Source organism: Erithacus rubecula, assembly GCF_903797595.1.
Source record: "Erithacus rubecula genome assembly, chromosome: 4".
In the NCBI taxonomy this organism is placed as follows: domain Eukaryota; kingdom Metazoa; phylum Chordata; class Aves; order Passeriformes; family Muscicapidae; genus Erithacus; species Erithacus rubecula.
In genome coordinates this window covers 63,542,129-63,567,416 of record NC_136686.1, presented here as the reverse complement: position 1 = coordinate 63,567,416, position 25,288 = coordinate 63,542,129, and the positions used below count along the sequence as shown (strand labels likewise).

Genomic DNA, 25,288 nt, shown 5'->3' with positions numbered 1-25,288 from the left:
GGGAGCTGGGGCTGTGCAGTCTGGAGAAAGCTCCAGGGACTTTATTGCAGCCTTTCAAAAGAGGGCTACAGGAAAGATCAGGACAAACCTTTTAGAAGGGTCTGTACAAATACAAGGGGCAATGCTTTTAAACTAAAAAATGGTAGATAGATAGATAGATAGATAGATAGATAGATAGATAGATAGATAGATAGATAGATAGATAGATAGATACAAGGAAGAAATTTTTTTAAATTAAGATGGTGAGACACCAGCACAGGTTGCTCAGATGCCTCATCCCTGGAAACAGTCAGTCAGGTTGGATGGAGCTTTGAGCAACCTGTTCTAGTTGAAGATTACTCATTGCTCATCTTCAAAGATGCCTTCCAACTTCCAAACCATTCTCTGATTCTACAATTCACTTTATAAATTGGCCTGAGACAGGAGAGGGGTGGTTCTTACCCAAGGCTGTACTACAGACAAGCATAGGTCTGTGGTTTCTGTATGGCAAGAATCTCTACCAAGGGCACTCCTTGGTCTGAGGTGTAGGAAGTAAGTAGGTGTGACAAAAATGTGTCTCTGTCTCCAAGATACAGCTTTCTAAGAGACAGGCAGCAACTGTGAGGAAGCAGAAAGTCTTGCAACAAAAATCATAGCAATGGCTTTATCCAGGGCAGCACAAGAAGTTTGAGGGAAAACTGGGAAAGGCACCAGTAGCATCTGGTAGTTGAGCTCATCCACATGGTCTTTAGTGAAAACCAGTCCAACCTGAAATAGAAATCTAAAGGTAAGGTGTCTGAATTGTAGGTTTTTAAGTCTCAGAAACAGTCTAGTTTTGACTAGACTAGCTTGAACGAACAACAAAGCTGCCAAAGGTGGGAAAATTAATTCCATCCAGAGGGTGTGTAGCAAAGCCAAAGAAATATTTACACATCATTGCCTTTCCTAGATGCTGTTATCCTGAACCTAGTTCTCCAGCTGAGGCAAATCCAGATGATGTAAATCATTATGACTCTATTGACACAAGCTAGCCAAAAGAATGGCCAAAAGTTTCTATGCTAATTCCTGTTGGTTTTTTAGGTTGGCATAGTTTTTAGGAATTGTGTTGAAGTGTTATTTAAATTAAAATTTCAAAGACAAATAGCTCATTGCTAGTTCATATTTCAGTTAAAAGAAACAAAACAAAGCAAAAAAAAAAAAAAAAAAAAAAAAAAAAAAAAAAAAAAAAAAAAAAAAAAAAACAAACAAAAAAAAAACCAACCAAAAAACACTAACCCAAAAGGTGTTATAACCATTTATAGGCAGAAGTGAATGTTTTGAGAACATTTGAAAATGCTAGCTCCTTCCACCCTTAAAAGTCTCCTTGAGTGCAGCATTACTAGTTAAACACAGATATCTGTATTGTGTAGAGCAACCACTCCAAATAAATATATGTTCTCTGTATCAAAGAGGACTCTGACAAAGAATATATTAATCAAAGTCCAAGTGCCTTGGCTTGAAGCTTGGAGCAGATAGTGAAAATTTCATCAGCAAAATGGAGGAAGCACAATAAGAGGAGGGGAGGCACTGAACTCCTCTTTGTGATAATCAGTGACAAGACCCAAGAGAATGGCCTGAAGCTGTGCCAGGAGAGGTTTTGGGTGGATATCAGGAAAACGTTCTTCACCCAGAGGGTGGCTGGGCACTGAACTGGCTCCCCAGGGCAGTGGTCACAGCACTGAGCCTGACAGAGTTCAAGAAGTGTTTGGGCAGTGCTCTCAAGTACATGGTGTGACTCATGGGGTGTCCTGTGCAGGGACAGGAGTTGGACTTGATGATCCTTGTGGATCCCTTCCAACTCAGCATATTCTGTGATTCTGTGAATGTTCTGGTATAGAGTTGTGAAATTTATTGGGTTTTTTTCATTTATTTGGTGTCAGAGGAACGTGGTAAAACCCAATTTATAAATTATGTAGGTAGCCAATCTATTTTTGTCTTCTGGACAACTTAAAAGACATAAATATAGAAAGTATTCTGACAGTGAATTATTTTTCCTTTGCCATTACTCTGAGCATTTGTGGAACCTGAGAGTTTTGCTGACACAAGAGAATTATACAGGCTCCCCCAAAGTAGTGCAGTCATTTGCTGTTACCACAGGCATGTGATTTTTCTTCTTTCCCTTCAGTTTAATATATGTTACAATTTTTTTTGTTGAAAGGAAGCAGAAAATGGCAAAGGACAAGAGAAGCATTGTCCTTGTCTCCAGATGGATTTCATCTGGGAGCACAAGAAGAAAAACTTTCAGCTGGTCTAAGCCTTCACACTTGTCTTGTAGGACTTTTTAACTTTTCTTTCATATTCCTTTAGATTTCTCAGGGACAAGGCATGCCATTGCTTCATCTGTTGATTTTATACAGCATTTCGTTAGAAGTTTTCACCTCTGTTAATATTTTGGACCTTTTCTGGCCCCTTTATGGAAATATTTTAGCTCATCATTGTCTCCATCTTTATTTTATACATGCAGGTCATAATTAATGTGGGGTCTCTCATGCAGAGGTTGCATGATCTCTCCCTAAAGCACCCTAAAAAAAGGACTTCATTTCTATTCACCCCCTGTTCAATAAGATGGTGGAAACCCCACAACGTGTTCAGTTTATTTCTTCTCAAAGAAATATTAAGTCAAGGAGGAAAGAGCATTATCCCACTGTGAGGCAGATCACTGCTAAGAAAAAGAAATACCACAACAACAAAACACTCATTCCTGAGGTGCTTCAGGGCTCCAAGCAGTATTGTACAGTGAGTATGTGCCAAGTCTTTATTCAGGCAAACTAGATAATCAGCATTGCACCTTCAAGTGGGAGAAAGCACTGAGGCATCTGCTCTTTATTTGCCTGATGGAATAGAAAATCTTGATATCAAAAAAAGGAGAAAAGAGATGCTGGCCTGGATACTGACCATCCCTGGAGCATGTGTTTGAGCAGCCAGTAATAAGAGCCTCCATAATTCATTCTGGGTTGCACAAGAGGGAAGGTTTTAAGCATATTTTTTTTGCCTTCTCCAACAGATGTGTTGACAATCCATAAGCATATGGCTCTTGTTCACAGGAGCTATTTGCCCCCAGCTTTAATGTAATTTACAGGCAGTTTCCTAGTGCCCATTTCTCTCATTTCTTAACTACATGTGTTTCCTCAAGAGAAAATGGTAATAATCCTCTAAAACAGAAAATTGATGGAATTTAGTCCAGTCAAAACTAATAAGATCCTTCAGATTTGAGTTTTATATATTTCATTTAAATCATTTGCTAATGAACACTGACAGAAACAGACCATTGTTGGTCACAGGGAATTCACTTTGTTTTTTTCCTCTCTTCTCTGTTGGTGCCCAAATTATCTAAAAAAACAAAAAAAAAAAAAAAGGAATTTTTTACTTGCTTTTTTTTTAATTACTTTTTAAATCAAAGACATTATTGGATTGTTATTGCTTTGTGGGGACAGATTGAATAATCAAAGCTGCTTCTGTTTGCAACATATAAAATTATTGGAGTTAACATTGCAGATGCTAAGAGACAAGGACTGCACCACAGAGTCTGCAAATCTCTCTTGCCTCACAGCAAGAATATTTCTTGTACTTTGAGGCCCCAAGAGTGTGAAAACCTGTCTTCAGTGGGTCTTAATGTTGCAAAGGCAGGTTATTTGTAGGTTAGAGCTTCAAGGTTTACCCACAGAGTGAAAAAGTTACCTCCTACTTTCCTTACTGGATCCTGTCAGCTCTAGAGACTTCACTTTCTTGAGGGTTCACTGAGTAATCTGATGTGTTTGACAGCCTGAAAAAGCATCAAATAAAAGTGGTCTTAACTATTTCATAGCTAGATAATGAATAGGAGCAAAAAAAGCCTGGTTGTAGACATGGTGTGCATAATCAACAAAACTTTGACTTTAAATGCTCACCTTTCCAAAGATAATGGAACTTTATAACAGGAAGACAAAAGGGAGTCTTTATGGCTGATATACAAAAGTAGGGCTCAGGAGATGGGCTAAAAACTTAATTGCTTCTGCAGCTTTTAGGAGTGTGATTCATTTGCTATACCTTTACCTACCTGTTAGTTAAGTATTTAATCTTTACTGGTTATTCAAGGCCCTTCTGTGAGACAGACAGGTATTTCTAGTTCACCCTACCTATCCCAAATCATGACTCTTTATTACTTTTTTATGACAAGAGATTGAATCTCTCCCTAAACACATAATTTAGATGGATTCATCTCACCCACCTTCATCATTCCCTTGACATTGTAGCATCAAGGACATTTTTTCCACCTTTTCCCCTCTGGGAGAGCTTTTGGGGATACATACAGTATCACAGGGGTGCATATACATGATTATCTATGTACTAAGGCCAGGATAAAAGCCTGCAATAATGTGAATGGTAGTTACATTTTGTATTTGCCTGGTCATTCTTCTTACTCTTATCTTCTGGTCTTTAAATGAAGTTCATACAGTGCCCTAGAGCATAGGTTGATTGGCAAACTTTTGAGAAAGTCTGATCCCATACATACTGGTTTGAAATTATATTTGCAAATAATAGCACACTACTGAATTTTGTGATCTAGTATTTGCAGTTCTAGACTCATCAACTCTTCCTATGAACAATCATACTGCTAATGTCTTGAACAAGACTGGTCTTGTTAGTCTCATTTTCTTTTTCCTTCTTGCAAATAGCCCTGTTGTGCTCCTGTGTGTGATTGTAAGCTGTTCTGTGATCAAATAAAATAAACAAACTTAATTGCCTTAATTTTGCTTTGCTTTTTTTTTCCTTTCAGTGGCTGCATCAACTGCTAATTCCACAGCTGGTGCGGCCATGAATTCTTTGACTTCTCTGGGTACTCTCCAAGGACTGGCTGGAGCCACTGTTGGACTGAATAATATTAATGCACTAGCAGGTACCGTAAACAGTGAGTATTTATTGCTGTGGTGGACAGCCTTCCCCAATAATCATGCCACAAAAACTATCAACTGTAAAGTGATAATATGATTTTTAATCTCTACACCAAATAAGGGGGTCAAGTTGATTCAGTTCCATACTTCTACTACATGTGTAGTTATCTGGAGTCTTTTAGTTTCACACAGTTTATTCTGCAAAGTGAATTTCCTTGTGTCCCTGCATAAAGACTCCTCTTCTTGCAATACATACAGAAGGTAAAAGAATTGTCACTGGGAATTTGGGTTGTCTAGGTTATAGGAGAGGCTCCTTTTTCATTGAGGGAGTCTGACAACAGGTGTATCACCCCAATGTACAAAACCACACTCAGAAATGTAGTGGTAAGAAAGATGTTTGCCACAGAGGCAGTCCTTTAAAACATCTGTAAGAACTATGTAATTGACTTGAGAGCCACATGCTTTAAAAATGAAAGCAAATCTTTGGCTTTTAATTGGCAAGTGTAGGAGAACATGCAGTCAGTCACCTGTAATGCCAGAGCATGCACACCTATCCTATGACATCTTAACAAACCCTGGCATCTCCAGCTAAGAAGATGCCAGTAGTTGTTAGAACACTCTTCTTTGTTCTTAGTCTTGGTCAAGATTTTCTTGAAGAAGAAGGATTTTTTTTTAATTATTGTTTCTGCTATGATGACTTCACCTTTACCTATAACAGAAGAGAGTGTCCCCCTCCCTCTTTTTTTCTTTAGTTGCTGTTGGCTCCTTGCATTTCTTTTTGCAATGCAAGGAATCTATTTGGTCATTGCCAGTCCCTGACCATCATAATGTACCCTCAGGAATGGATGTCCTCCTCAGTATCTCTTGCTCACTCTGATGCTGTGCATGATGTCCTTTCTGTCACTGTTACTTGGCTGCTCACCCAATATTTTTGTTCTGTGATCTCTGGTTGGCATTGTGGGGAGCTGGGAAGGAAGGGGGCTTATGGATGTCCATGTAGCAATGTTGAATGGTTGCATGGGGTCTCGTGTAAAACAGGACTTGCTTCTGGCAAGGACATGTGCATTTCACACAAAACAACCTCTTTTTAAGTACAACTCAAGGACAATGTAAGAAAAATGAGTATGTCCCAAAATGGCAGGCATTAGTTTCCTTTTTTCTTATTCCATTAGTGTCGAAGCAAGCCACTGGAAATGGCATGCACAGAAAGCTAACTTACCTCCTCTCCTCTCGTGAGCTCTTTAGTAAGAGATCTACCCTGTCATGAGTAATAAACCATTAAATGTTCTTTCTGATGAGCAGTCATTGTGCTTCACTTGATGTATAAAAGAAATCACAATATCAAGACCAAAATATGACATCCCACTCCTTCCCCTCTGCAAGTACCTAGAACCCAGGCACACTGGAGCACTCCAACATAATGTACCAAAACAAAGCAGGAGTGAATCCTGTGAGCTCATTGTGTGGGAACCCTTCTGTTTCACTCCTTTTAGCACCCCTTGCTAGGCTGCAAGCACAGTTTACATTTTCTCAGCAAGTATTTTGAGGTGATGTTTGTGCAAACTTATCTGCATGTGTCATTGGAAGTATTAATGATGTATTCACAGCCTGGTACCAAATTTCAGTTTGTTCTAAGCCACCATTGCTTCCATGGACTTGTACTGACAGTGACTGCAGTCTCAGATCTTCTTCATGGATGTTTCTATGGATATGTGTATAGTGCTTAAAAAATGTATGTGGGTATGTCTGTCTATGTGTATACATACATGAGAGAGAGCTAAAGAGGGGAAGCTGCTTTCCCATGACACAACTCAGCATTAAGGCACTGTTTCTCTCAAAAGGGAATTTGATTATCACCTTCTGGTACTCATGGTGCTGATGATAGTTAAGTACTACTCAAATTAAAATAAACTCCCCCTCTTTTAATGAAAATTTGGGGCTTTTCCTGGTGATCTTGTCTGACTCAGTTATTCACACTCAAACTCACCTGGGAGATGCCTTTGGGAAACCTCATGTTCAGTAAGTCTGATGTTCCATGCTGACATGGCTTATACCATGGTCATAAGCAGGCCAGTAAAAAGTATTCACTGGCCATGGACATTCCTGAAGTAACTGCACAAATTGGGAATTGAGTGATGGATGTTCTTCTAGTTGAGAAATCAGAAAATCCAAAGCACAAGTCAAGCAGAGCTTAACCCAAAAATTGATCAGAAGGTGGCACTGGGCTTGGGCATTGATTTATACAGAGGTTTGAAGAGATGCTCTTCTGCCTAAGACATGTCCTGCCCTGCATGTAAGAATCACATGGAGAATGTCTTCCATGCTGAGCTCACTGGAAGACTTTTATCCATTTTTTTGGTCCTCTTTGAGTCTGTGAAAAGAAGCTGTGCTATGGAGGCTGATAGTCCTGTATTTGTAGAGAGAAATGTTTTAGAAAGATGTCTGAAGGTCTTAAATAAAGTGGAGTATGGTAAGTTTAAGTATCTCCAAGGTTTTGGCAGAGGTTGCACCTAAGGGTGGGGATCCAGTCTTCCTGCAGTTATTCTTGAAGCACCTAAAACTTTAAATGACAAAACATTAGACTGTCTGCTTTGAGCATGTGAATTTAAAAATTCTAAGTAATAAAAAGAGTTATGAATTATGAGAAAAAATTACTAAAGAGGGAGGAAGCAATTCTTTGCAATTAAGAAAGAAGACCATACTTTCAGGACACTGGACAGCTATGGCACAGTATTTGTGTGTGACCCCAGGGCAGTCACTTAGCCTTTTTGCCCCCTTATTTACATCTGTAAAACAGAGATAAAACTATTCATGACAGATTTGAAGGTGCTTGAAAAGCACTTTGAGAGACCTTTGGACTTGCCAAGCTTTGTTGCTTTTGTATTATGTAGAGAAATTCAGAAAAGTAGAAAGTCTCCAAAAGGTTATTCCACAGAAGGGAGGAAGGGACCAGAGTTCAGTGTGTGACTGAGGTGTATTGGTAGAGACAATAAAGAGATGGCAGAGATGTGTAACAGCAGCTGGGCCTTGCAGATTTCATAAAAAGGTAACAGAAGAAGTGTTGGGCGCTTTCTGCAGCTCAGTTTTGCTCAGAAGGGAGGTGTGTGCCACTCGTGGGCTGGGGCAGCAGTAGCTGTGCCCTTCCCAGGAGCAGAGCCGTGGGCTGGGGTGTCTGGCTGATGGCTGATCTGGAGCTGCTGAGTGGGAAGGTGCTATTGATTCCAGGGGAAGAAGGGGGAGGATGCTGCCCACTGCAACACAAAGCATGTTTATCTAATAGGCCAATGACTCACGAAAGATAACATGGTATCCTAATGCTACCTCTGTTATCAAGTCATTTCAACACTAATAAAAAGAGAGATACAAGCTGCTTTATCAGGAGTCTTTACTTTAACCAGTCCTGTGTGTACACCCATGCAAGCAGTGACACAAATCTAAGCACAAAACATCGGAGCAGACTACAGTCAGCCTCGGGATCAAAATATTATTAGTAATAATATAGAATATAGGATATAGAATATAGAATTTATTATAAAAATATTATTGATATTGTTTTTATTATTATTATTGTAATATTTTGTAATATTTGTAATATTTTGCAACTCTATCATGACCCCTCCTGAACTGGACAGGGCAGAAAAAATATAACAAAAGATTTGTGATTGGAAGGGCAGGGAGAGATCACTTACCAGCTACCATCACAGGCAGAACACTCCTGACTTGGGGAGATTAGTTTATTACCAGTCAGTTCAAAGTAGAATAATGAGAAATTAAAGCAAATCTTAAAAACACCTTCATTCCTACCTTCCTCCCAGGCTTAACTTTATTCCTGAGTTTTCCACCTATGGTCCCCAGTGATGCAGGAGGACTGTTCATCACACATTGTTCCTGCAGCTCCTTCCTCCTCAGGGCTGGACTCCTCACACTGCTCCTCTGCTCCAGAATGGGGTCCCTCCCACAGGAGAGAGTTCTTCACGGGGTCACAGCCTCCTTTGGGCACCCACCTGCTCTGGTGTGGGCTCCCCCATGGGCTGCATGTGGAATCTGCTCCCCATGGTCCCCATGTCCTGCAGGGCACAGCTGCCTCACTCTGGGCTGCACCAGGGGCTGCAGGGGAATCCCAGCTCCAGCACCTGGAGCAGCTCCTGACCCTCCTTCTCCACTGACCTTGAAGAGCTGCTTCTCTCACACTTTCTCACTCCTCTCTTCTCTAGCTGCAGTTACCATTGCACAGGGATTTTTATCTTTCTTTACCATGTTACCTCAGAGGTGCTACCACTGTCACTGGTGGGCTCAGCCTTGTCCAGTGACAGGTCTGCCTTGGAGCCATCTGTCCTTGGCTCTGTAGGACATAGGGGAGGCTTCCAGCAGCTTCTCCATTATCCCCCCACACACACACTACCACCCAAACCCAATACAGTTTTATAACTGGAGCCATTATACAAGAAATACCTCAGTTTTTTGTTCAAAAGTAGTGGCAGCCAGTACCTCCCATCAGGGTACAGCGATGCTCTGAAGTGGGGTGGAGGGGAAAGAGAAGGCTTCAAAGTGAGACATTTTATTAAGGAAAGGCTAAGAATATCACATCTCTGTCAAGTGTTTAGTCACACAAATTATAGTAAGATCAAAAGGTATAATTTATGCAGTACAATTCTCTTAATTGGCACAGACTCTGGTGGAGCCAAAAAGGTGCCACTTGAGCAATTGTCCTGATTATGGGAGACTCATAGGAATATGCTTTTCAAATCTACATGAGAGGCAGAAGGATACTGGGGTCAGCATCTTTATCCTCCTCTGTCAATGCTGGAAAATTCCCTGCAGTATTCTTCCTGTATCTAAATTACACATGTGATAAGGTTTCTGCCATCTTCCTTGAAGATTGTTTCCCAGTCTAATAGATTTAATTATTAATTTACTATAAAGTGTCCTCTGCTTAATTTCCCCACTTTTCACCAATTTACATACCAACCCTTATTATTTTTCTGAAATTAAGCCCTTTCCTTCTCTTTACTATTCCTTGCTTTGGGGTCTTAATAGGACACCACCAGTCACATCTTCACCCACCATTTTACCAATCAAAACATTACACAATGTCTAAGAAATTATTTCTGGTGATTCTGGGTGCCCCTCCCCGTTCTTCTAGTGACTGATCTGTACCTCTGTATGCCTGTTAAGCTGTCTACCTTTTTTGTCAGCTGTTCACCTAGAAACTGGGGAGCTGGGATAGCTTATTGTGCAGAAGACATGCCCTGCCTCTCAGTCCTGATGGGCTCTCAGTGCTCAGGTTGACACAGGTTGTGTGTGTGGAAGATGAGTAGGGCTCTGAACCCTGCCATGCTTTCAACTTCCAACAGCAAATTCACTTTTTCTGGAATTCCAGAAAGACATGCCAGCACTGTTAACTTCAGCATAACTCATTTAGGAGCCATGCTGAGCAATGGAATCAAAGGAGGGAAGCTGTAGCTCAGGAGTTTGTCCACCATCAAATCAGAGTGGTACAACTCCTTATGCAGCCCACACTGTTTGCACGGATGAGGGATGTCATTTTCTGCACAGCTAGCAATCCCATCTGAAATTTCCTCTTTAGCAGCCATCCCAGTTAAATTACTCTGTTACTTATCAGGATACAGAATTGCTGTAAGTTAAAAAAAAAAAAAAAAAAAAAAAAAGACTCTGCTTCCCTTGTGAAGAAAAACATTACTAGAAATAAATGCTTTTGTGTCTTCATGAAAGATGCCTAGTCTGGATGAAGTATTTTTAGTCACTCTGGGTGTGCTGTTGTTCATGTCCTGTGGAGTGACTGGAGTAACTAGAGGAGGGTGGAAGCAAAGAGCATCACAGTCCATCTTTCTACCACAAGCATAAGGGACAAAGCCTGTAACTGTACAGAGGGTTATAATAGAGTTGTTTAGGTTGACAAAGACCTGGTTTAAGTGCACTTAATCAGGGTTATCTGCTTACTATGTATAAGCAAGACACTTCTGACAGGTTGTGATGGCCTTTTGCTGAAGAGCCTGGTCAGGGGGAGCAGGTTTCCTCATGGACTGCTTTTCCCGGTGGCCATCTCGCCAGGACACAGGGCAAACAGGTGCCGTGCTGCCAGCCTCAGACAGCCCCAGCAGAAGCACAGGTGTCCAGGAGGATGAGCAGAGAGGCTCTCAGGAGCACAGAGCTGTAGTACTTGCCAGTAGCAGGCTGCATGCGAGTCCATTTGACTGTGCACCCCTTGTGCTGAAGTGGTCCTGATGCCAAAGTCGTGTTTCTTTGTCCTCAGTCCCATTTGGTGAAGTGCCGAGCTGCATGCACCGCTGTCGTTGTCAGTGTCGTATAATACCAACGACTTTCGGAAAGCACTAATGAACAAGTGCAATTTCTTTTCTCTATTGTTGGGTTTTTTGTAAAGTTGCTCAAATGCTCTCAGGTATGGCGGCCCTGAACGGAGGACTCGGCGCCACAGGCCTGACGAACGGCACGGCGGGCACGATGGACGCGCTCACGCAGGCCTACTCAGGAATCCAGCAGTACGCGGCCGCCGCGCTGCCCACCCTCTACAGCCAGAGCCTGCTGCAGCAGCAGAGCGCCGCGGGCAGCCAGAAGGAAGGTAAGAGCCCACGCTGGCAGACCCAACGCCTCTGTGTCCTGAGGAAAATGGGGTGCCACACGTCTGTTCCCATGTTTCTGAGGAAAACGGTGGTACCTCATGTCTGTTTCCATGTTTCTGAGGAAAACAGCGGTGCCACACGTCTGTTTCCAAGGAAAACAGCAGTACCACACATCTGTTTCCATGTTTCTGAGGAAAACAGTGGTGCCACGCGTGTGTTTCCATGTTTCTGAGGGAAACAGTGGTGCCACGCATGTGTTTCCATGTTTCTGAGGGAAACAGCGGTGCCACGCGTGTAGTTTCCATGTTTCTGAGGGAAACAGCAGTGCCATGCATGTCTTTCCATGTTTCCAAGGCTTCATGGAAGGCCTCAGATGGTCTAATCTGTGTTTTCCTCTTCCTCCAGTTTTCTCCTGCTTAGCACTGTCACCTTCTTTAACTGCTAATGCGTTTCATTTTTCAGCCATCTGTCCTTCGAGTTATACTTTGCCACCCATCCCTTCCTTATAGAAAAGCATTTACCAACTACCACATAAAAAGGCACCGCTAAAAAAAGTCATATGTCTGTGGATGCAATTTTGTCTTCTGGTTTCCATTTTCTGTCATAGTGGAGTTAATCTGATTAAGGTTTTGAGCTAATGACAAGATCCGTTTTCACTTTGAGTGGTTCTTTGCTTAATTGTGGGTCTTATGAGGAAGCAGCTAAGTGAATGATTGCTCCCCTCTCCCCACACCAACAGCAAATAAACCTCAGGAAGTTATTGCTAAGAATAAATTAATACTAATTACAAGGTGTTTAGGAAAATGAAGCTACCCTTTCCCCTCTTCCGTTCCCCTTCATACTTCCCAGGCATTTTGAGGGGGGTTGTTTCTGTTTTCATTACTTTCTCCCATCCTAATTTCCAGCTAATTCTACAAAGACAGAAAAATCCTGCATGCTTTCTAAGACTGTATATATGTTGTCACTACTGCTCTTACCAAGGATAAGCCTTGAAAATAAACCTAGTATAATATCGTCATGAGAAATATTTTTTATTCTCTTTTGAAATAGTATCTTGTACTGTTATGGGATGTCTTTCCTAGGAAGACAAATATGGCATTCCCCCAGCTGGTTATTGTATAGGGACACTGGAGTGAAAATGTATATTTTCTCTGAAGTCTTTCCTTCATTTGCTGCTGAAAGCTTGAATTATTTTAAATGAAAGGGGATTTTTGAAATATTTTTTTCCTTTTTTTTTGTTTTTTGTTTTCTGCATTTATCTTTCACCTCAGGCCCTTTGGTCAGTGACAATAGACTATTTGACACCAGAAAAAAATTGTTTATTTGGTGTCATTGCAAGACACATAGTGAAGGACAGATTGATTTTTTTCCTAATTATTTTAAATTTTTTTTCTGCTCAGAAACATTGCCATCAAATTTCGGCTTATTTTTTATTTTCATTAATCGCCAGCATTCTTTTAAAAACACAATATTTTTTGTTATATATCTTGTATGTGTTAGTTGGTGGTTACGTTCAAGTGAGTAAATTCCACTACTGAATACTGACAAAAATGTTTTGTCTCTTACCATGATTTCTGATGGAATTGTGAAGAGTCTGGAGTGGTTGAGGATAAACAAGTACCAGAGAAAAATCCTATATAAATATTAAATGCTGAAGCACAGTGAACTGCCTCGTGCTTATGCTCTTAAATATTATTCAGTAATTTTCCCCTACTATTTTAAACAATATTAACTGGGAAATAATAGTTTACTTCTGACAAGAAGAAAAAAGTTCTTAGTGACAAGTTTTCTTCATCTTTTTTTTATGCTTTTTTATTATTATTATTTTTTAATTTAATCTAATTCATTTATCTCTTCCTTTTTGGGTAAACTTGCTACCTTTTCCTTCAGGCTGAGAGAGCAGCCAGCCTGTTTCTGAGTGGGACAGGTGAGGCTCCGTGGCTCTGTCGCAAAAGGAACTCTGTAAATCTGATAAGCACTTTCCTCTTCCTCTCCAGAAAAGCAAGGACATCACATCTGAGGCACATTTAGGTTCCATTAAGCAAGGGAGCACATGATCAGGCTGTTCTAGGTGTGTTTTTAGCAGAAATACTTTTCCCTTTGTGTGTCACTTACTCTGCTGGAGCCTGCATGAGGAGGCCACATCTGGCTCCATCACATATCATACTCTTCCTGGAATCATTGCTCATTTCCAGTGTGTTGCTATTCAGCTAGGGGGAAAAAAAATAACCTATCAGTACTCAGATTAATACACCTTTAATAATATATATCTCAAATCTTGTCTGTAAGTAAAATATTCAAGGCACCTTTGAGTTTACACCTTTCTTTGCAAGCTTAACTAAGTCTAAGGTACTGAATTGCAACCCAACTAACTAATTTTGAACTTCTTTAAAAGACTTGCTTTACAAAGCTTCTTCCAGGACACAGAGCTTTCTATGGGTGATTTATATTAAAAAAAAAAAAAAAAAGAAAAAATAAAACCACTCATTTTGAAATGAGTCAGTACAAATTTAATTCTGAATGTCTTTTTCTCACTGACTTCACTGTCTTTACTGACTTCTAAGTCACAAGGTGTGTTTTGTCTTACTATTTTTATTCTTATCTGCATCATTTTCTTGCCCTTTGAGTTTAAATCTGTGGTACTCAAATCTGAGCTCACCTCCTTCCATTTCCATAAGTAAGTTCCTGCAACTGGAATTAATCTGACAAACCCATGCAGGTGTTGGAAGCAGCAGAGCACTCCCTGAGCAGTTCTTGGGGTATTTTGAAATACTGTACCTGTTTTCCTGACCTTAATTATACTGAAAGACAATCATGCAAATTGAATAAAGAGGATGAATTTAACTACTTCTGTAGTAGAGTTATGAAATAAACACTTTCCAAAGTAAACACTTTTCACAATGGGATGCTCTAAAGAGCTGCATTTCAGCTGTGCTCCTTTGATGATCCACTTGCTTTTGTTCCTTCAGTTGGAAAGTGAAATGCTTTCTGACCATCAGCTTCAGTAAGTATTATGGAAAAACAGATTAAATGTAGCACTTGTAATAGCTGTTTTCATACTTTTTTTTTTCTTTTATTTATTTTCCTAAAGGTCCAGAAGGGGCAAACCTCTTTATTTACCACCTCCCCCAGGAGTTTGGAGACCAGGACATTCTGCAGATGTTCATGCCTTTTGGAAATGTTATCTCTGCTAAAGTCTTCATTGACAAACAGACCAATTTGAGCAAGTGCTTTGGTATGTCAAATTTAATAAATCAAACAGTGAAAGCCATATGCACTATTCTGAAAAGGGGGCAGGAAAGAAAATTAACAGCAATGTGAGAAATGTCATACTGGAAAATCATTCCAAAAATAATGGACTGTTAATCCTCAAATGAACAGGAAGATGCACAGACAAACTACTTCTAACTAAAAATTGGATATGGAAAAAAACCAGTAGTCTGACATCTCGCATGAATGTGTCAAGTACATGAAACTAATTACACCCTATGTGGGGGAATGTCATTTAGTATACTATTAAATTGCCTTATTATGGATACTTAATTATTCTCTATTGTATAGCTGAGCCACTTAAAAAAGCTCTGTGTTTAACCCATTGCTTCTACATTACAGGAATTTCTGTCTTCTGAATTAAGTACAAGACTTTGCAACTAGTGACTGAATGGTGTGTACATGTAGTTCAGAATATTTTGCAGACAGTTGATGTCTAGATATGCAGCTCCAGCTGTTGTGGGTGGATTCCAGTGTTTTATGGAAGGTGGCATTTCCCTTACCTCAGGGCAAGGATGAAGAGAGCCTCACTAGATCAGTGTCAAGTTTCCCAGAGAATACTTTGAGCTGTCAGAAAATTAGATCACAGCAAAGGAGGAGATGATGTGCTGGAATAAAAATAGTTTTAGGGTTGATTAAGAGGGCTGATGACTTTGGAATAGCAGAGATGTACCAGTTCAGTGCCTTGATGGAGTGGAGCAGAGAATATGCATGGTAAACTTTTGGAGCCTTGGCCTAGTAATTATGGTCTTATACAAGACACAGGGAGGATTTAGGAGGAGGAAAGAGTCTCTTAAACATGAGTTTTATAAGCGTTGACAGAAAATACTGGAATTTCCTAAAAAGTGGCAATTCTTTCGCAGAGTATAGGAATGCAACAGTATATATGACAAAAGAGGATTGGATAGTACACTTGAAAAGTTGATTCAGTTCACAGAAAGAGGTGACATTCTTTCTGCATTTTCCCACAGTCTGACAGTTCATTTTTGAAGCATTCACATCTTTAAGCTTAACAAAAAGATATTCCTATCTAGACTAATATAGTCCAGCCTGTGTCTGCAATGGGTTAAAGCACTCCCTAAGGCTCTTGCAGATTCAAAAAGTGGAATTGAAATGGACTCCCCATTGATCTGGAGCCAGTTCTGTTAGTATGTTGGGGTTAAAAAATCGTTGTTGAGGTCTCCAGGAATCTTGATGAAATGTCAAATCAAGCTACGTTAATCGAAATGCAGCAATTGTGGTGACTGCTGAAAGAATGTAAATTAGTTTGGGCAGGTGGCTCAATTCATCACATTGTTTCCCACACTTGCTTTTTGTACATTTTCTTTTACCTTCTTACACATTTTCCTGGGTTTGTGGGACACAATTACCTGATTTAAAGTGATGCACCAAAACTATCTTCTTTAAGAGAAAATAGAGGTGTCAACACTCAATGGATGGAAGAATCCTCTGTCATTTTGGTTTTAGGCAGCTTTCACTGATATTTCCATTTCTCAGTCTTCCTTCCCAGATATTCTGCTACCAGGGAGGGAGCTTTTTTTGCAGAAAAAGGGCTTAGGCATATTTTCATTTCTTGTCCAAATCAGAATGAATGCTCAAAGGATTAAATTAGGATGAGGATGACAGCACAGTGTGTTTACACCTGGAAGTGGTCTTCCACGAGTTTTCACAGGCTCCACGGGCTTTAATTGACTCAGCAGACAAAGGGTTTCACTCTTCAAGCTTATCTCTTGCCTTTCATAATCCTTAGAATAAGAAAAATGAGATATGTAAGTAAGGCAGAGGAAGGGGGACCCAATTACATCAGTGCAGAAATGTGGTCAGCCTTATAGCAAAATTGTCTCTTGAATGATTAAAATTATTTATCCTGATTATAGAAATACCCAAATATCTAAAACAAAAATCAGAGTTGTCATGACAGGGTCTTTGAGAATTAGTAAGAAACATAATTCCAACTTCATATAACCTGTGGTTTAAAATTCAGACAAAAATGGTGAATGGGTGTAATCAGAAAAATACAAATGAAGAGAAGGCATTCCAGATTCCTCAGTAAGTTTTATAAATAAAGGTTCTCAATAAAGAAGAAGATGAGAGTGTAACAAGCTAATGCAGGTATTGCATTCTCTGTAAAGAGACAAATTCTGAATAACAATTGAATTACAAGGGCTGATGCCAGCAGTGTGCTTCCTTCTCTGCATTCACCATCCACAGATGCCAAGTGACTAGTTTAGATCACTTGCTCACTTTCCAGGTGGATAAAATTAGGTACAGAGGAAAGAAACTACAGTGATGATAAGTTCATAGCAGTGATATGCACCTAGGAGAATAAAGTGAAGGTCAGGAAAGCTGTAGAGGGAAATGCTGAATTGTCAAGGTAGGTAGGAGTAGCTGTAGCTCAGTTGTGGAGCATATGCCTGGACAGGGCTACAGCTGCCTCCCAACTCTGCTAACTCCCTTTTTTATCCCTGAGGCAATCCTAGAGCCAATGGAAGGAGACACAGGATGTAGAGCAAAGATAATGACTGCAGTCGTGTGAACAGATCTCCTAGAACCAAATAGGAGAAAGGAAGAATGGAAGAGGGTGATGAAGCTCCCCAGGATTTGAGAATAAATTTAAGAGGGAATGATCTCAGGGAGAAAGTGGGGAAGTAGCAAGAGTTACTAGAACCAAGGAGGGTATGGAGGAACACTTATTGTCCCTTAAGGAGGTTACAAATAATGAACACAGGACAATATAGATAGATCATACTGGCTTTGGCCAGGAGAAAGTCTGCAGAGATTCAAATGAGAGGTGGTTTTGAGTGGAATGAACAGAAGTTAGCCTGAGTTGTCAGAGAAGAGTCTTAACTTAAATAGTTTGGTGAAATTGATTTAAGGTGAAGCCTCAGGGATGATCAATGAAAGAGAACAGCTGGACAAGTATACCTTGATAAGGGGAGAGGATTTTATGCAGTGGGTAAAGTGTAATAACGCTCTGACTCTGCAATTGGAAGAGGGCAGCAGTGCAAGAGCCATAAAAGGGTAGGTTAAAGTAATGGTAAAAAGAGGTTATGAGCCCACGAAGTACACAGACACTAAGCACAAATGAAAAAAAGCTGGTTGGTGAAAGAGAGGCACTGAGAAGCCTGTGTTAGGAGTGAAAGCAAAGTGTGTGGTATCCATGCTTTAGGAGTGTGAAGGCATATGTGTTAAGGCAAATTCAAGTGGAAAGAAGAGGAAGCATTTCAAAGCAGATGCATAACAGCAGTCTGAGTACAGTAATAATCAGCCCGAGCTGAGGCAGAGCAGCAGTTAGGCAAGCTTTGCAATTACAAGTGGGAGGCCCAGATATGAAAATGAACTTTGAGCTTCCAGAATCAGGGAGATTTGAATGTATTATGAACAGAACATTTTCAGTCTCCTAGGGAAAAGAAATCTGAGCCAGTCCAGCCATTCTGAATTACCCAAGCAAGCATTATCCTCCTAGTTAGTGCTCATACACGAGGAGCAGATCTTGGAGTTCTCATCAAACCCTACCATTGTCTTTATGATGCTGCTTAATTTTGATGTTTGTGTGCTCCTTTGGGGACCAAGAGACTGAATTAACTAACATTCAGGTACCCTGAGATCTTGAACTGGAAGGAGCTGTAAAATTGCAAAATATTAATATTGCAACTGTCCTAGGTTGAGCCCAAAGAGATGAGTGTCCCATAGCACACATGAACTCACACCCAGATGTGCCAGGGGGTTTAGGCAGTTTGGGGGTCGAGTCTGTAAGCAGGCTTACTGTTTCAGCTTCCCTTTTTCAGACTGGCCTAAATAGCAGTTCCTAATAGAGTGGGAGGTATGTAGATACTACACTAAAAGTGTTACAGTAATAAATATCTTCAGTCTCTAAGGTAGGTAGATAAATAACAGAATGGAAACTGCATTGCACCAAAATTGGCCAACTGCATCCCAGCTAGTAAAGGAATATTATGAAGGTAAAGAGGAAGGCAAAAGGAAACGGGAGAGCAAATGGGATAAGAAATGTGATCAAAGAACTAATTGAAAGCAAAGTAAATGTGTCAAATAAACAGCAATCATAAAATTCTAACAAAATGCCTTCTGCCATTTGTGGTAACCTGGAGCTGACTGTCTCTCCCACCTGTGTTCTGTGTCTCGCAGGTTTTGTTAGCTACGACAATCCGGTCTCTGCACAAGCTGCTATCCAGGCTATGAACGGCTTTCAGATTGGCATGAAACGCTTGAAGGTTCAGCTGAAACGCTCCAAAAATGACAGCAAACCTTACTGATCTTAACCCCAGATGCTTACTGCTCTTATTTTAGCTTTCTTAGGGTAAGTCCCATGAGCAAACCTGTCCTCTGCAGGGGGGTTAAGAAAGAACATAGAGCCAACCTTCACCAAGAGACAGTTATTTTTACAGTTACCACTTCCATCTCCCCACTTGTCCTTACTACACTTGGCTCCCATTTCCTTGCCAAGTAATTACTGAGTTGTGTTACTGTATTTTGTTTTGCAGCATAATTTATCTCCTTTTTGAAACAAAAATAAATGTCTTGAAATTCCAAACAGCACACACACACAGACACAAAAAAATGTGCAATTTAACTCTGTGAACCCTGGTGCCATTAGCACACAATAAAAGTTGTTTTCTATGGATGGATCGTATTTTACCAGGGTGGCACCAGCAGTTTATAGGTTAAACAAAATGGCCTCATGCCAGTTGAAGCACTTATTTTGCAACAAAAATTGAAACAAGTCTTTCCACTACATCAACTTGTTTTTTGAGAAGATCTGATTTTTTTTCGGTTCAAATCAACGTATTGTTATATATTAGTCTGATTTTACACTGGTCGTCTTTATATTTCATTTTTTTTAAGTTCTTGTTTTTTTGGAAAGGATTAATGTAAAAAAGATTTAGAGATCTGTTTCTAAAGCTACAGGGTTTAAAATAAAAAAAAATAAAATAAAATGAGTGACAATACTTGATGTTTCTTGAGAGATAAATTTAATAATAATAAAAAAAAAAGAAAGCCACAGGCCTGTAAATTTTATTTGTAAAAAGCATTTCTATTTTTATACAAAATTTTTACTGCCTCAGAAATAATGGAATTTATTTATTGCCTATTGTTAACTTATTGGATACCTAAAGAGCAGCTCTCTATGCTAGCTAGATCCTTTGAAGTAGTCTCTAGAGTAATTGTGCCAAGAATGGGCGCTTTTTCACTGTTGAACCCTCCACCCTTTGCAGTTCATGCTTTTATCCTCTTGTTTGTATTTGTCTGGTTATTTTGTTCGTAGTTTCCATTACCTAGTTTAAAGTTCAGTTGTCTGACCCTTTTTCCCCCCTCTCCCTGAACCTTTCTGTTACATTTGTAGAAACTGGTTCTTTCTTCTCTTTTCTCCCCAAAGAGGAATCCATTTTCTCTGACTTCTTTCAGATGGATTCTTTTGGGGTTCCATTGTGTTCTTGTTGACAAGTATTGTAAGTTAATGCAAATTATGTGAACGGCTCGTAGGCTCTACTGATAAAAGATTTGCATTAGTTTTCTCCTGCACCCATAAAAGTGATTTTGTTTGTGCTGCATAGATTCTGTGTAACTTTTTTCCTCTTCCTTGTTTTTTCCCTAGACATCTCCATGCCCGTTAGCCCATCGTTTGCCTAGCATGTCCCTGTGGCGTCTCAAAAAAAAAAAAAGTTTCATCGTCCCGTCATTGTTTCTGATGTCTTTCTGACCTCACATCATATTTGGTTCTCCTACTGACCTAGTTTGACCTTTGAAATTTGCATGTGACCTCATCTAGCTATGAATTCTGGGAAGTCAATGTGAAAAAACATTGCTGCATTCATGCAAGACTGAAATTTATTATTAGATAAATTAATGATAGGATTTAAAAACAACCTGTGGCAAAATGTTTTTTCTTTCTTTCCTTTTTTTATTTTTTAGTTTTGGTTTTTGGTTTTCTTCTTTCCTTGGAGTTTTTGTTTTGTTTGGGTTTTTTTGTTTTGGGTTTTTTTCCTTGATTTTTTGTTTTGTTTTTTCATTTCGTAAAAAAAAAAATAAAAAAAAAAACAGACTTGAAAGTATTATACAGGGATTGGCATTCTGCCTGGTCACTGGTGACAATAGCAATATGTGTCCAGAGGCACAGAATGTTGGTTTCTAACAGACTACTTCCAAAACAGTTTGAGAAATAAAACTGTCTGATTTTAAGTCTCTAGAGGTCTGTAATAGTTTTTACATTTTTCAGGCAGTGTAAAGTTTTTTGATAAGGCCATTTTAGGTGGCTCACTTTCTCATTAAAGTATATATATAGAACCACTTTTTGTAGATTAGTATAAGAAAATATTTACCCTGTTTTAGGGCAAATGCTACCTACTTGTGTCACCTTTTGCTGAACTGACTCACAGTTAGACAATCCATGGTTTAATGCACATGAAATTACCTATATTTTATACTGTTTCAATGTACAGAAGAAAGGTTACTGTAAAATGTGTTACGTTGGTGCTTCTGTGAATTAAGTTGTGGTTTCATCATGAGTCTTATGGTCTTAAGTGTTCTATGTTTATAAAAAGACAAGTTTAAAATTGGTTTACTTGAACAACAAGAACAAAAAGAAGATTCAAAAAAAAAAAAACACAAAAAAAAGTTGTTTGCTTAAAAAAATAATTTCATGTGAAAATGAAAAAATATTCCAGAATAAGTTTGTGTTGGCTTGTGACGCATTGATGTCATTTTTTTATTGTGAACAATTTAGGTGTGTTTGTGTTCAGCAAAATGTGATCAGTTTTTCTTTTAAAGAAAAAAAAATCAGTGAAACTATAGTGCCAAATTCCAAAGGTACTTTCTTCCTAGAGCTTCAGTGTGTTTCTTGTGTGAAGTAATTTGATAACATGGGTATTTTATTATGTGTTTTGTATAAATCCCTAATATTTAAAGAAAAAAAGAGGTTAAAAAGTTTGTTAACTTGCTATCCTGTGGTCTTGTTGCCTGAAATTGTTATTGTTTGTTATTTCTCTTTGATGTTTTTTGTAAAACATTGTATAAGTGCCCATGTTTCACTTTTTTAACCACTCTGCACACATCAATGCTGTGAAAGCAAACCTCACTATGTATTTTCTTCATATTGTATGGAAACCTCTAAGGTGAGAAAGTTTTGAACTTTTAACCCTTTCCACCCAGAGCTGTCTTGAGTGTTAATACCTTTTATACATTCACCATTTTGCTGTTTATTTTTATATATATATCTATATCTATAAATATATATATACTTAGTTTTTTGTGGTTTATTTAATACATGGTTGAAATCAGAACAATGCACAGGGCAGATCTGAAGGACAAAAATATTTTACTGCTGTCTAAATTTCTTCTGTATCTATAACTAAAATTATTTAAAACCGTAATTAACTTGTGGTTTTCCTTTTTAGATTTTGGGGATTTTGTCTTTTCTTAAAGAGCTTTTAATATGCTGCTGGAATATGCTATTCAGTATTAATAAAAGAAAAGAAAAAGAAAACAATTCTTTAATTATCTATTGTGTGAGCCACTCCCAGCCAGGAGCGGTCAATCCACCATTTGAAAACCTTGAGGAGAAAAAAAAAAAAAAACAGAATAATAATATTTTTGTAATTTAAATAAATGAACTTTTGCTTAAATCAGATGCACTAGATCTTCCTGGGTGAAAATTCAGTGTGCACTGCAGTTAAACTACTTTTTATGGATAAAGTTTACATACACTGTAATGTTTGGTGTTATTCGCCATTATTTGTCACGGCAATATATTGGCTTACTCCTGCAGACACTCGTACAGAGAGGAGTAACTTTACTCGTACCCGTGGTCCATGGGAATATCTGTGTGACTGATGTGGGTGTTTGCTGGAGGAAGCTCTTTGTAAGGAGCCAGAAAAGAGATGCTGGTAGCCCTTTTCACTGCCTTGTAAGTCTGATTGGGTTGCGTTTCTACCGCACAAACAGTGACCAACTACCAAATTCGGTTCTTTGCCACCGGTTTAGTGAATTCATTGCCAATCCAATGTGTGTGAGCAGCAGTACCTGCTACAGGTCATAAAGTGCCATACCTTCTTCCACCTCCTAGTTCTATCTGGTTATATTTGAAGCCACCTAAAATTAAAAATGAAGCCCTATATGAGCAACATCAGCTGGTGCACTCTTGTCTCTCATCCCCAACTTAAATGCTTCTTTATGTAGAGCCCTGGGATGGAAAGGACTAGCCTCTAGTGATGCAAAAAAATTTCCTTCTTATAGCACATGCACTTATAAATAAATGATCTATACTTTTCTCACGTTTTTACTACTGCTGGGGCCTTCCTACACCCTTTGAGGGCTATTTTGTACTACTTGCAGCAATTGTGCGTATTCAAAGTATCATCTCACGTACGTTATATTATATATATGTACATATATATATATAATATGAGATCATCATTTGGACTGTTTAGAGACTGTTTCACTAATTTTTCTCATTGTACCCACCGTCTAAATTTCCAAAGCTTTTGTAGATGCCCTGGTGTGTCCTGTGGGTTTTCCAGTCCAGTTAGAGCAGTGATGCCTCTGGTCCTTGGGCAGTGTAACTCGGCACCAGGCTGCCCTGAATTACTCCACGGGACATTGGCTTAGCAGTGGGAGACAAGGAATGTTTCTGTACTTCCAGGCAACTGAGATGAGTCATTGCTTTAAAAAAGTGTCCATCTCTGGGAAAAAAAAAAAATTAAAACCAAAACAAAAACCTAAATTCAAGATTAAAAAATAAAATTCAAATACAAAACCAAGAACCCAAACATACACCTCCTGGGAGGCAAATTATCTACCAGTTCTCTTTCAAAATAATGAAAGGAAAAAGCTGCAAGGGTGCAAGGGCCTAATAAGAGAGGAAGTAAAACAAGGGAAATTTCTTTACAAAATTCTAATCAAAAGACTAGACTAGTTGTTTTATCAAACAAATTAGCTAATTGCAATGAAATGGCAGTCCTCAAAGGAGTAACAAGTTCATCTTTCTTTCACCATAGGGGTTACAGTTCCTTGGCTTGTGCTACTCTGGAATCATTTTACTGTTTCTGTTTTTATTATCTTAAGTGCTAATTAACAAAAGGAAAAAAAAAATCCTGTAGTTTCATTACCTTTTTGGATAATGTCATACAAAAAGAAAAAAAAAAACAAACCTATGTATTTGTGTTTTTTTCGTGCTGTGGGAATTGTTGTTTGTAGATTAATAATACTATCATTTTGTTTAGAATTACAGAATAGTTTTTAAGTATTGTCTGAGAAAAGCCAAAGTTAATGCAATCTAGTGGAAACTGTAAGACCATTTGAGTATTGTTTCTGTTTTATTGATGCATTTGGATTTTGTTGTTTGATGGAATTTGAGCCAAAAAAAAAAAAAAAAGAACAAAAAAAAGGCAAAAAAAAAAAGCAGGCTTTCCTATTTCTACAACTTGATTGTACTTATGCATTTTGTACCAGTGGAACTTTTTATACTGGAGATTAAAAAACAAATGGAAATTTTTGTGGCTTACTCTCGTGGGCCCCCTCGATCATGACTGATTTTCAAGTTTGATTTCTGGACGGTAGAAAGAGAGTTGGTTTTGTTTCGAGAATTCAAAACTTTGGCTTGATTTCTTTTTTTCCCTTTGCTTATATCTAGTGTTTAGAATTTTGTCTTAACAAAAGCGGTAAGTTTCACTTTTTATTCTGTATCGTGCAGTTACACAATAAGGTAATTAGAATTAGGAGTACTCGGTCACTTTGCGTGGATAAATGTATTAGTTAAAACGTTAGGGGTTTGCTTTTTTGCTGTTTAGATCAGAGTTTTTTCTGATTCTTCTGTCCTCATTGTGAACATAACCGTGTAGTTGAAACAGTCAGACTTATTTTTGTAACGTATGTTATTGTGTGATGCAGTTTTTTGCTTCTGTCTCCAATATTAAACCATTTTCCTAATACTTGTCTCTCTACTTTGTGTGTTGTATTGTTGGTGGTCATTCTGTGTTGGTAATACATCTGCACACCTCACTGTTTCACGTGCCTGTTTTTTTTTTTTTTCTCTATTTGTTGGTTGTGTACAAAAGATACAGTCGATTCCACCTAAGTGAATAGCTGATTGGGGGGCAAAAGAGGATTTGTACATTTTAGACATGTTCTGGTTTCTTTGATTTTTTATTTTTTTTTCTCTCTTCCTCCCCCTAGTCATGCCTTATCACTTGGATAATCTCTTGGAGCAGGAAGCATTTTAAATGAGTTTCCTGCAAAGTCCTATTGAAGGTAGCTTTTGTTAGCCTTCAAACTGCAAAATCTTCTGCACACAAACACGCAGAAGACACCTAAAAAGATTTTTTTTTTTTTTTTTTTTTTTGCTGTGGCATTTCAGTCAGTCTGGAAAATGTGGATTATGGAGATAATTTCTTCCTAGTTGTTTAAAAAAAATAATAATACTCTGCCACTGTGTTGCAGAAGCATATGAAACATTCAAGAAAAGGAGGATATAGCCTTGGGATTTTTTCCAAACTGCACAGTAATCTGATGGCA

At 38.8% G+C, this 25,288-nt stretch overlaps 1 protein-coding gene across 19 annotated transcripts in view; it reads left to right on the top strand.

Moving 5' to 3' along the window:
• CELF2 (CUGBP Elav-like family member 2) overlaps positions 1–24,705 on the top strand; it is a 536,651-nt gene extending 511,946 nt beyond the window's left edge. For 3 of the 19 annotated variants that reach the window (XM_079304441.1, XM_079304445.1, XM_079304436.1), the window contains 5 exons: positions 4,775–4,906; positions 11,293–11,490; positions 14,583–14,726; positions 18,908–19,079; positions 20,376–24,705. In XM_079304441.1, coding sequence (XP_079160567.1) covers positions 4,775–4,906; positions 11,293–11,490; positions 14,583–14,726; positions 18,908–19,035 — 602 coding nt within the window. In that variant the 3' untranslated portion in view covers positions 19,036–19,079; positions 20,376–24,705. Of the gene's footprint in view, positions 1–4,774; positions 4,907–11,292; positions 11,491–14,582; positions 14,727–18,907 lie in introns of all 19 variants that reach the window. The other 16 variants (XM_079304443.1, XM_079304430.1, XM_079304447.1 and 13 more) reach the window with 6 other exon arrangements.
• The last annotated feature ends 583 nt before the right edge of the window (positions 24,706–25,288 follow it).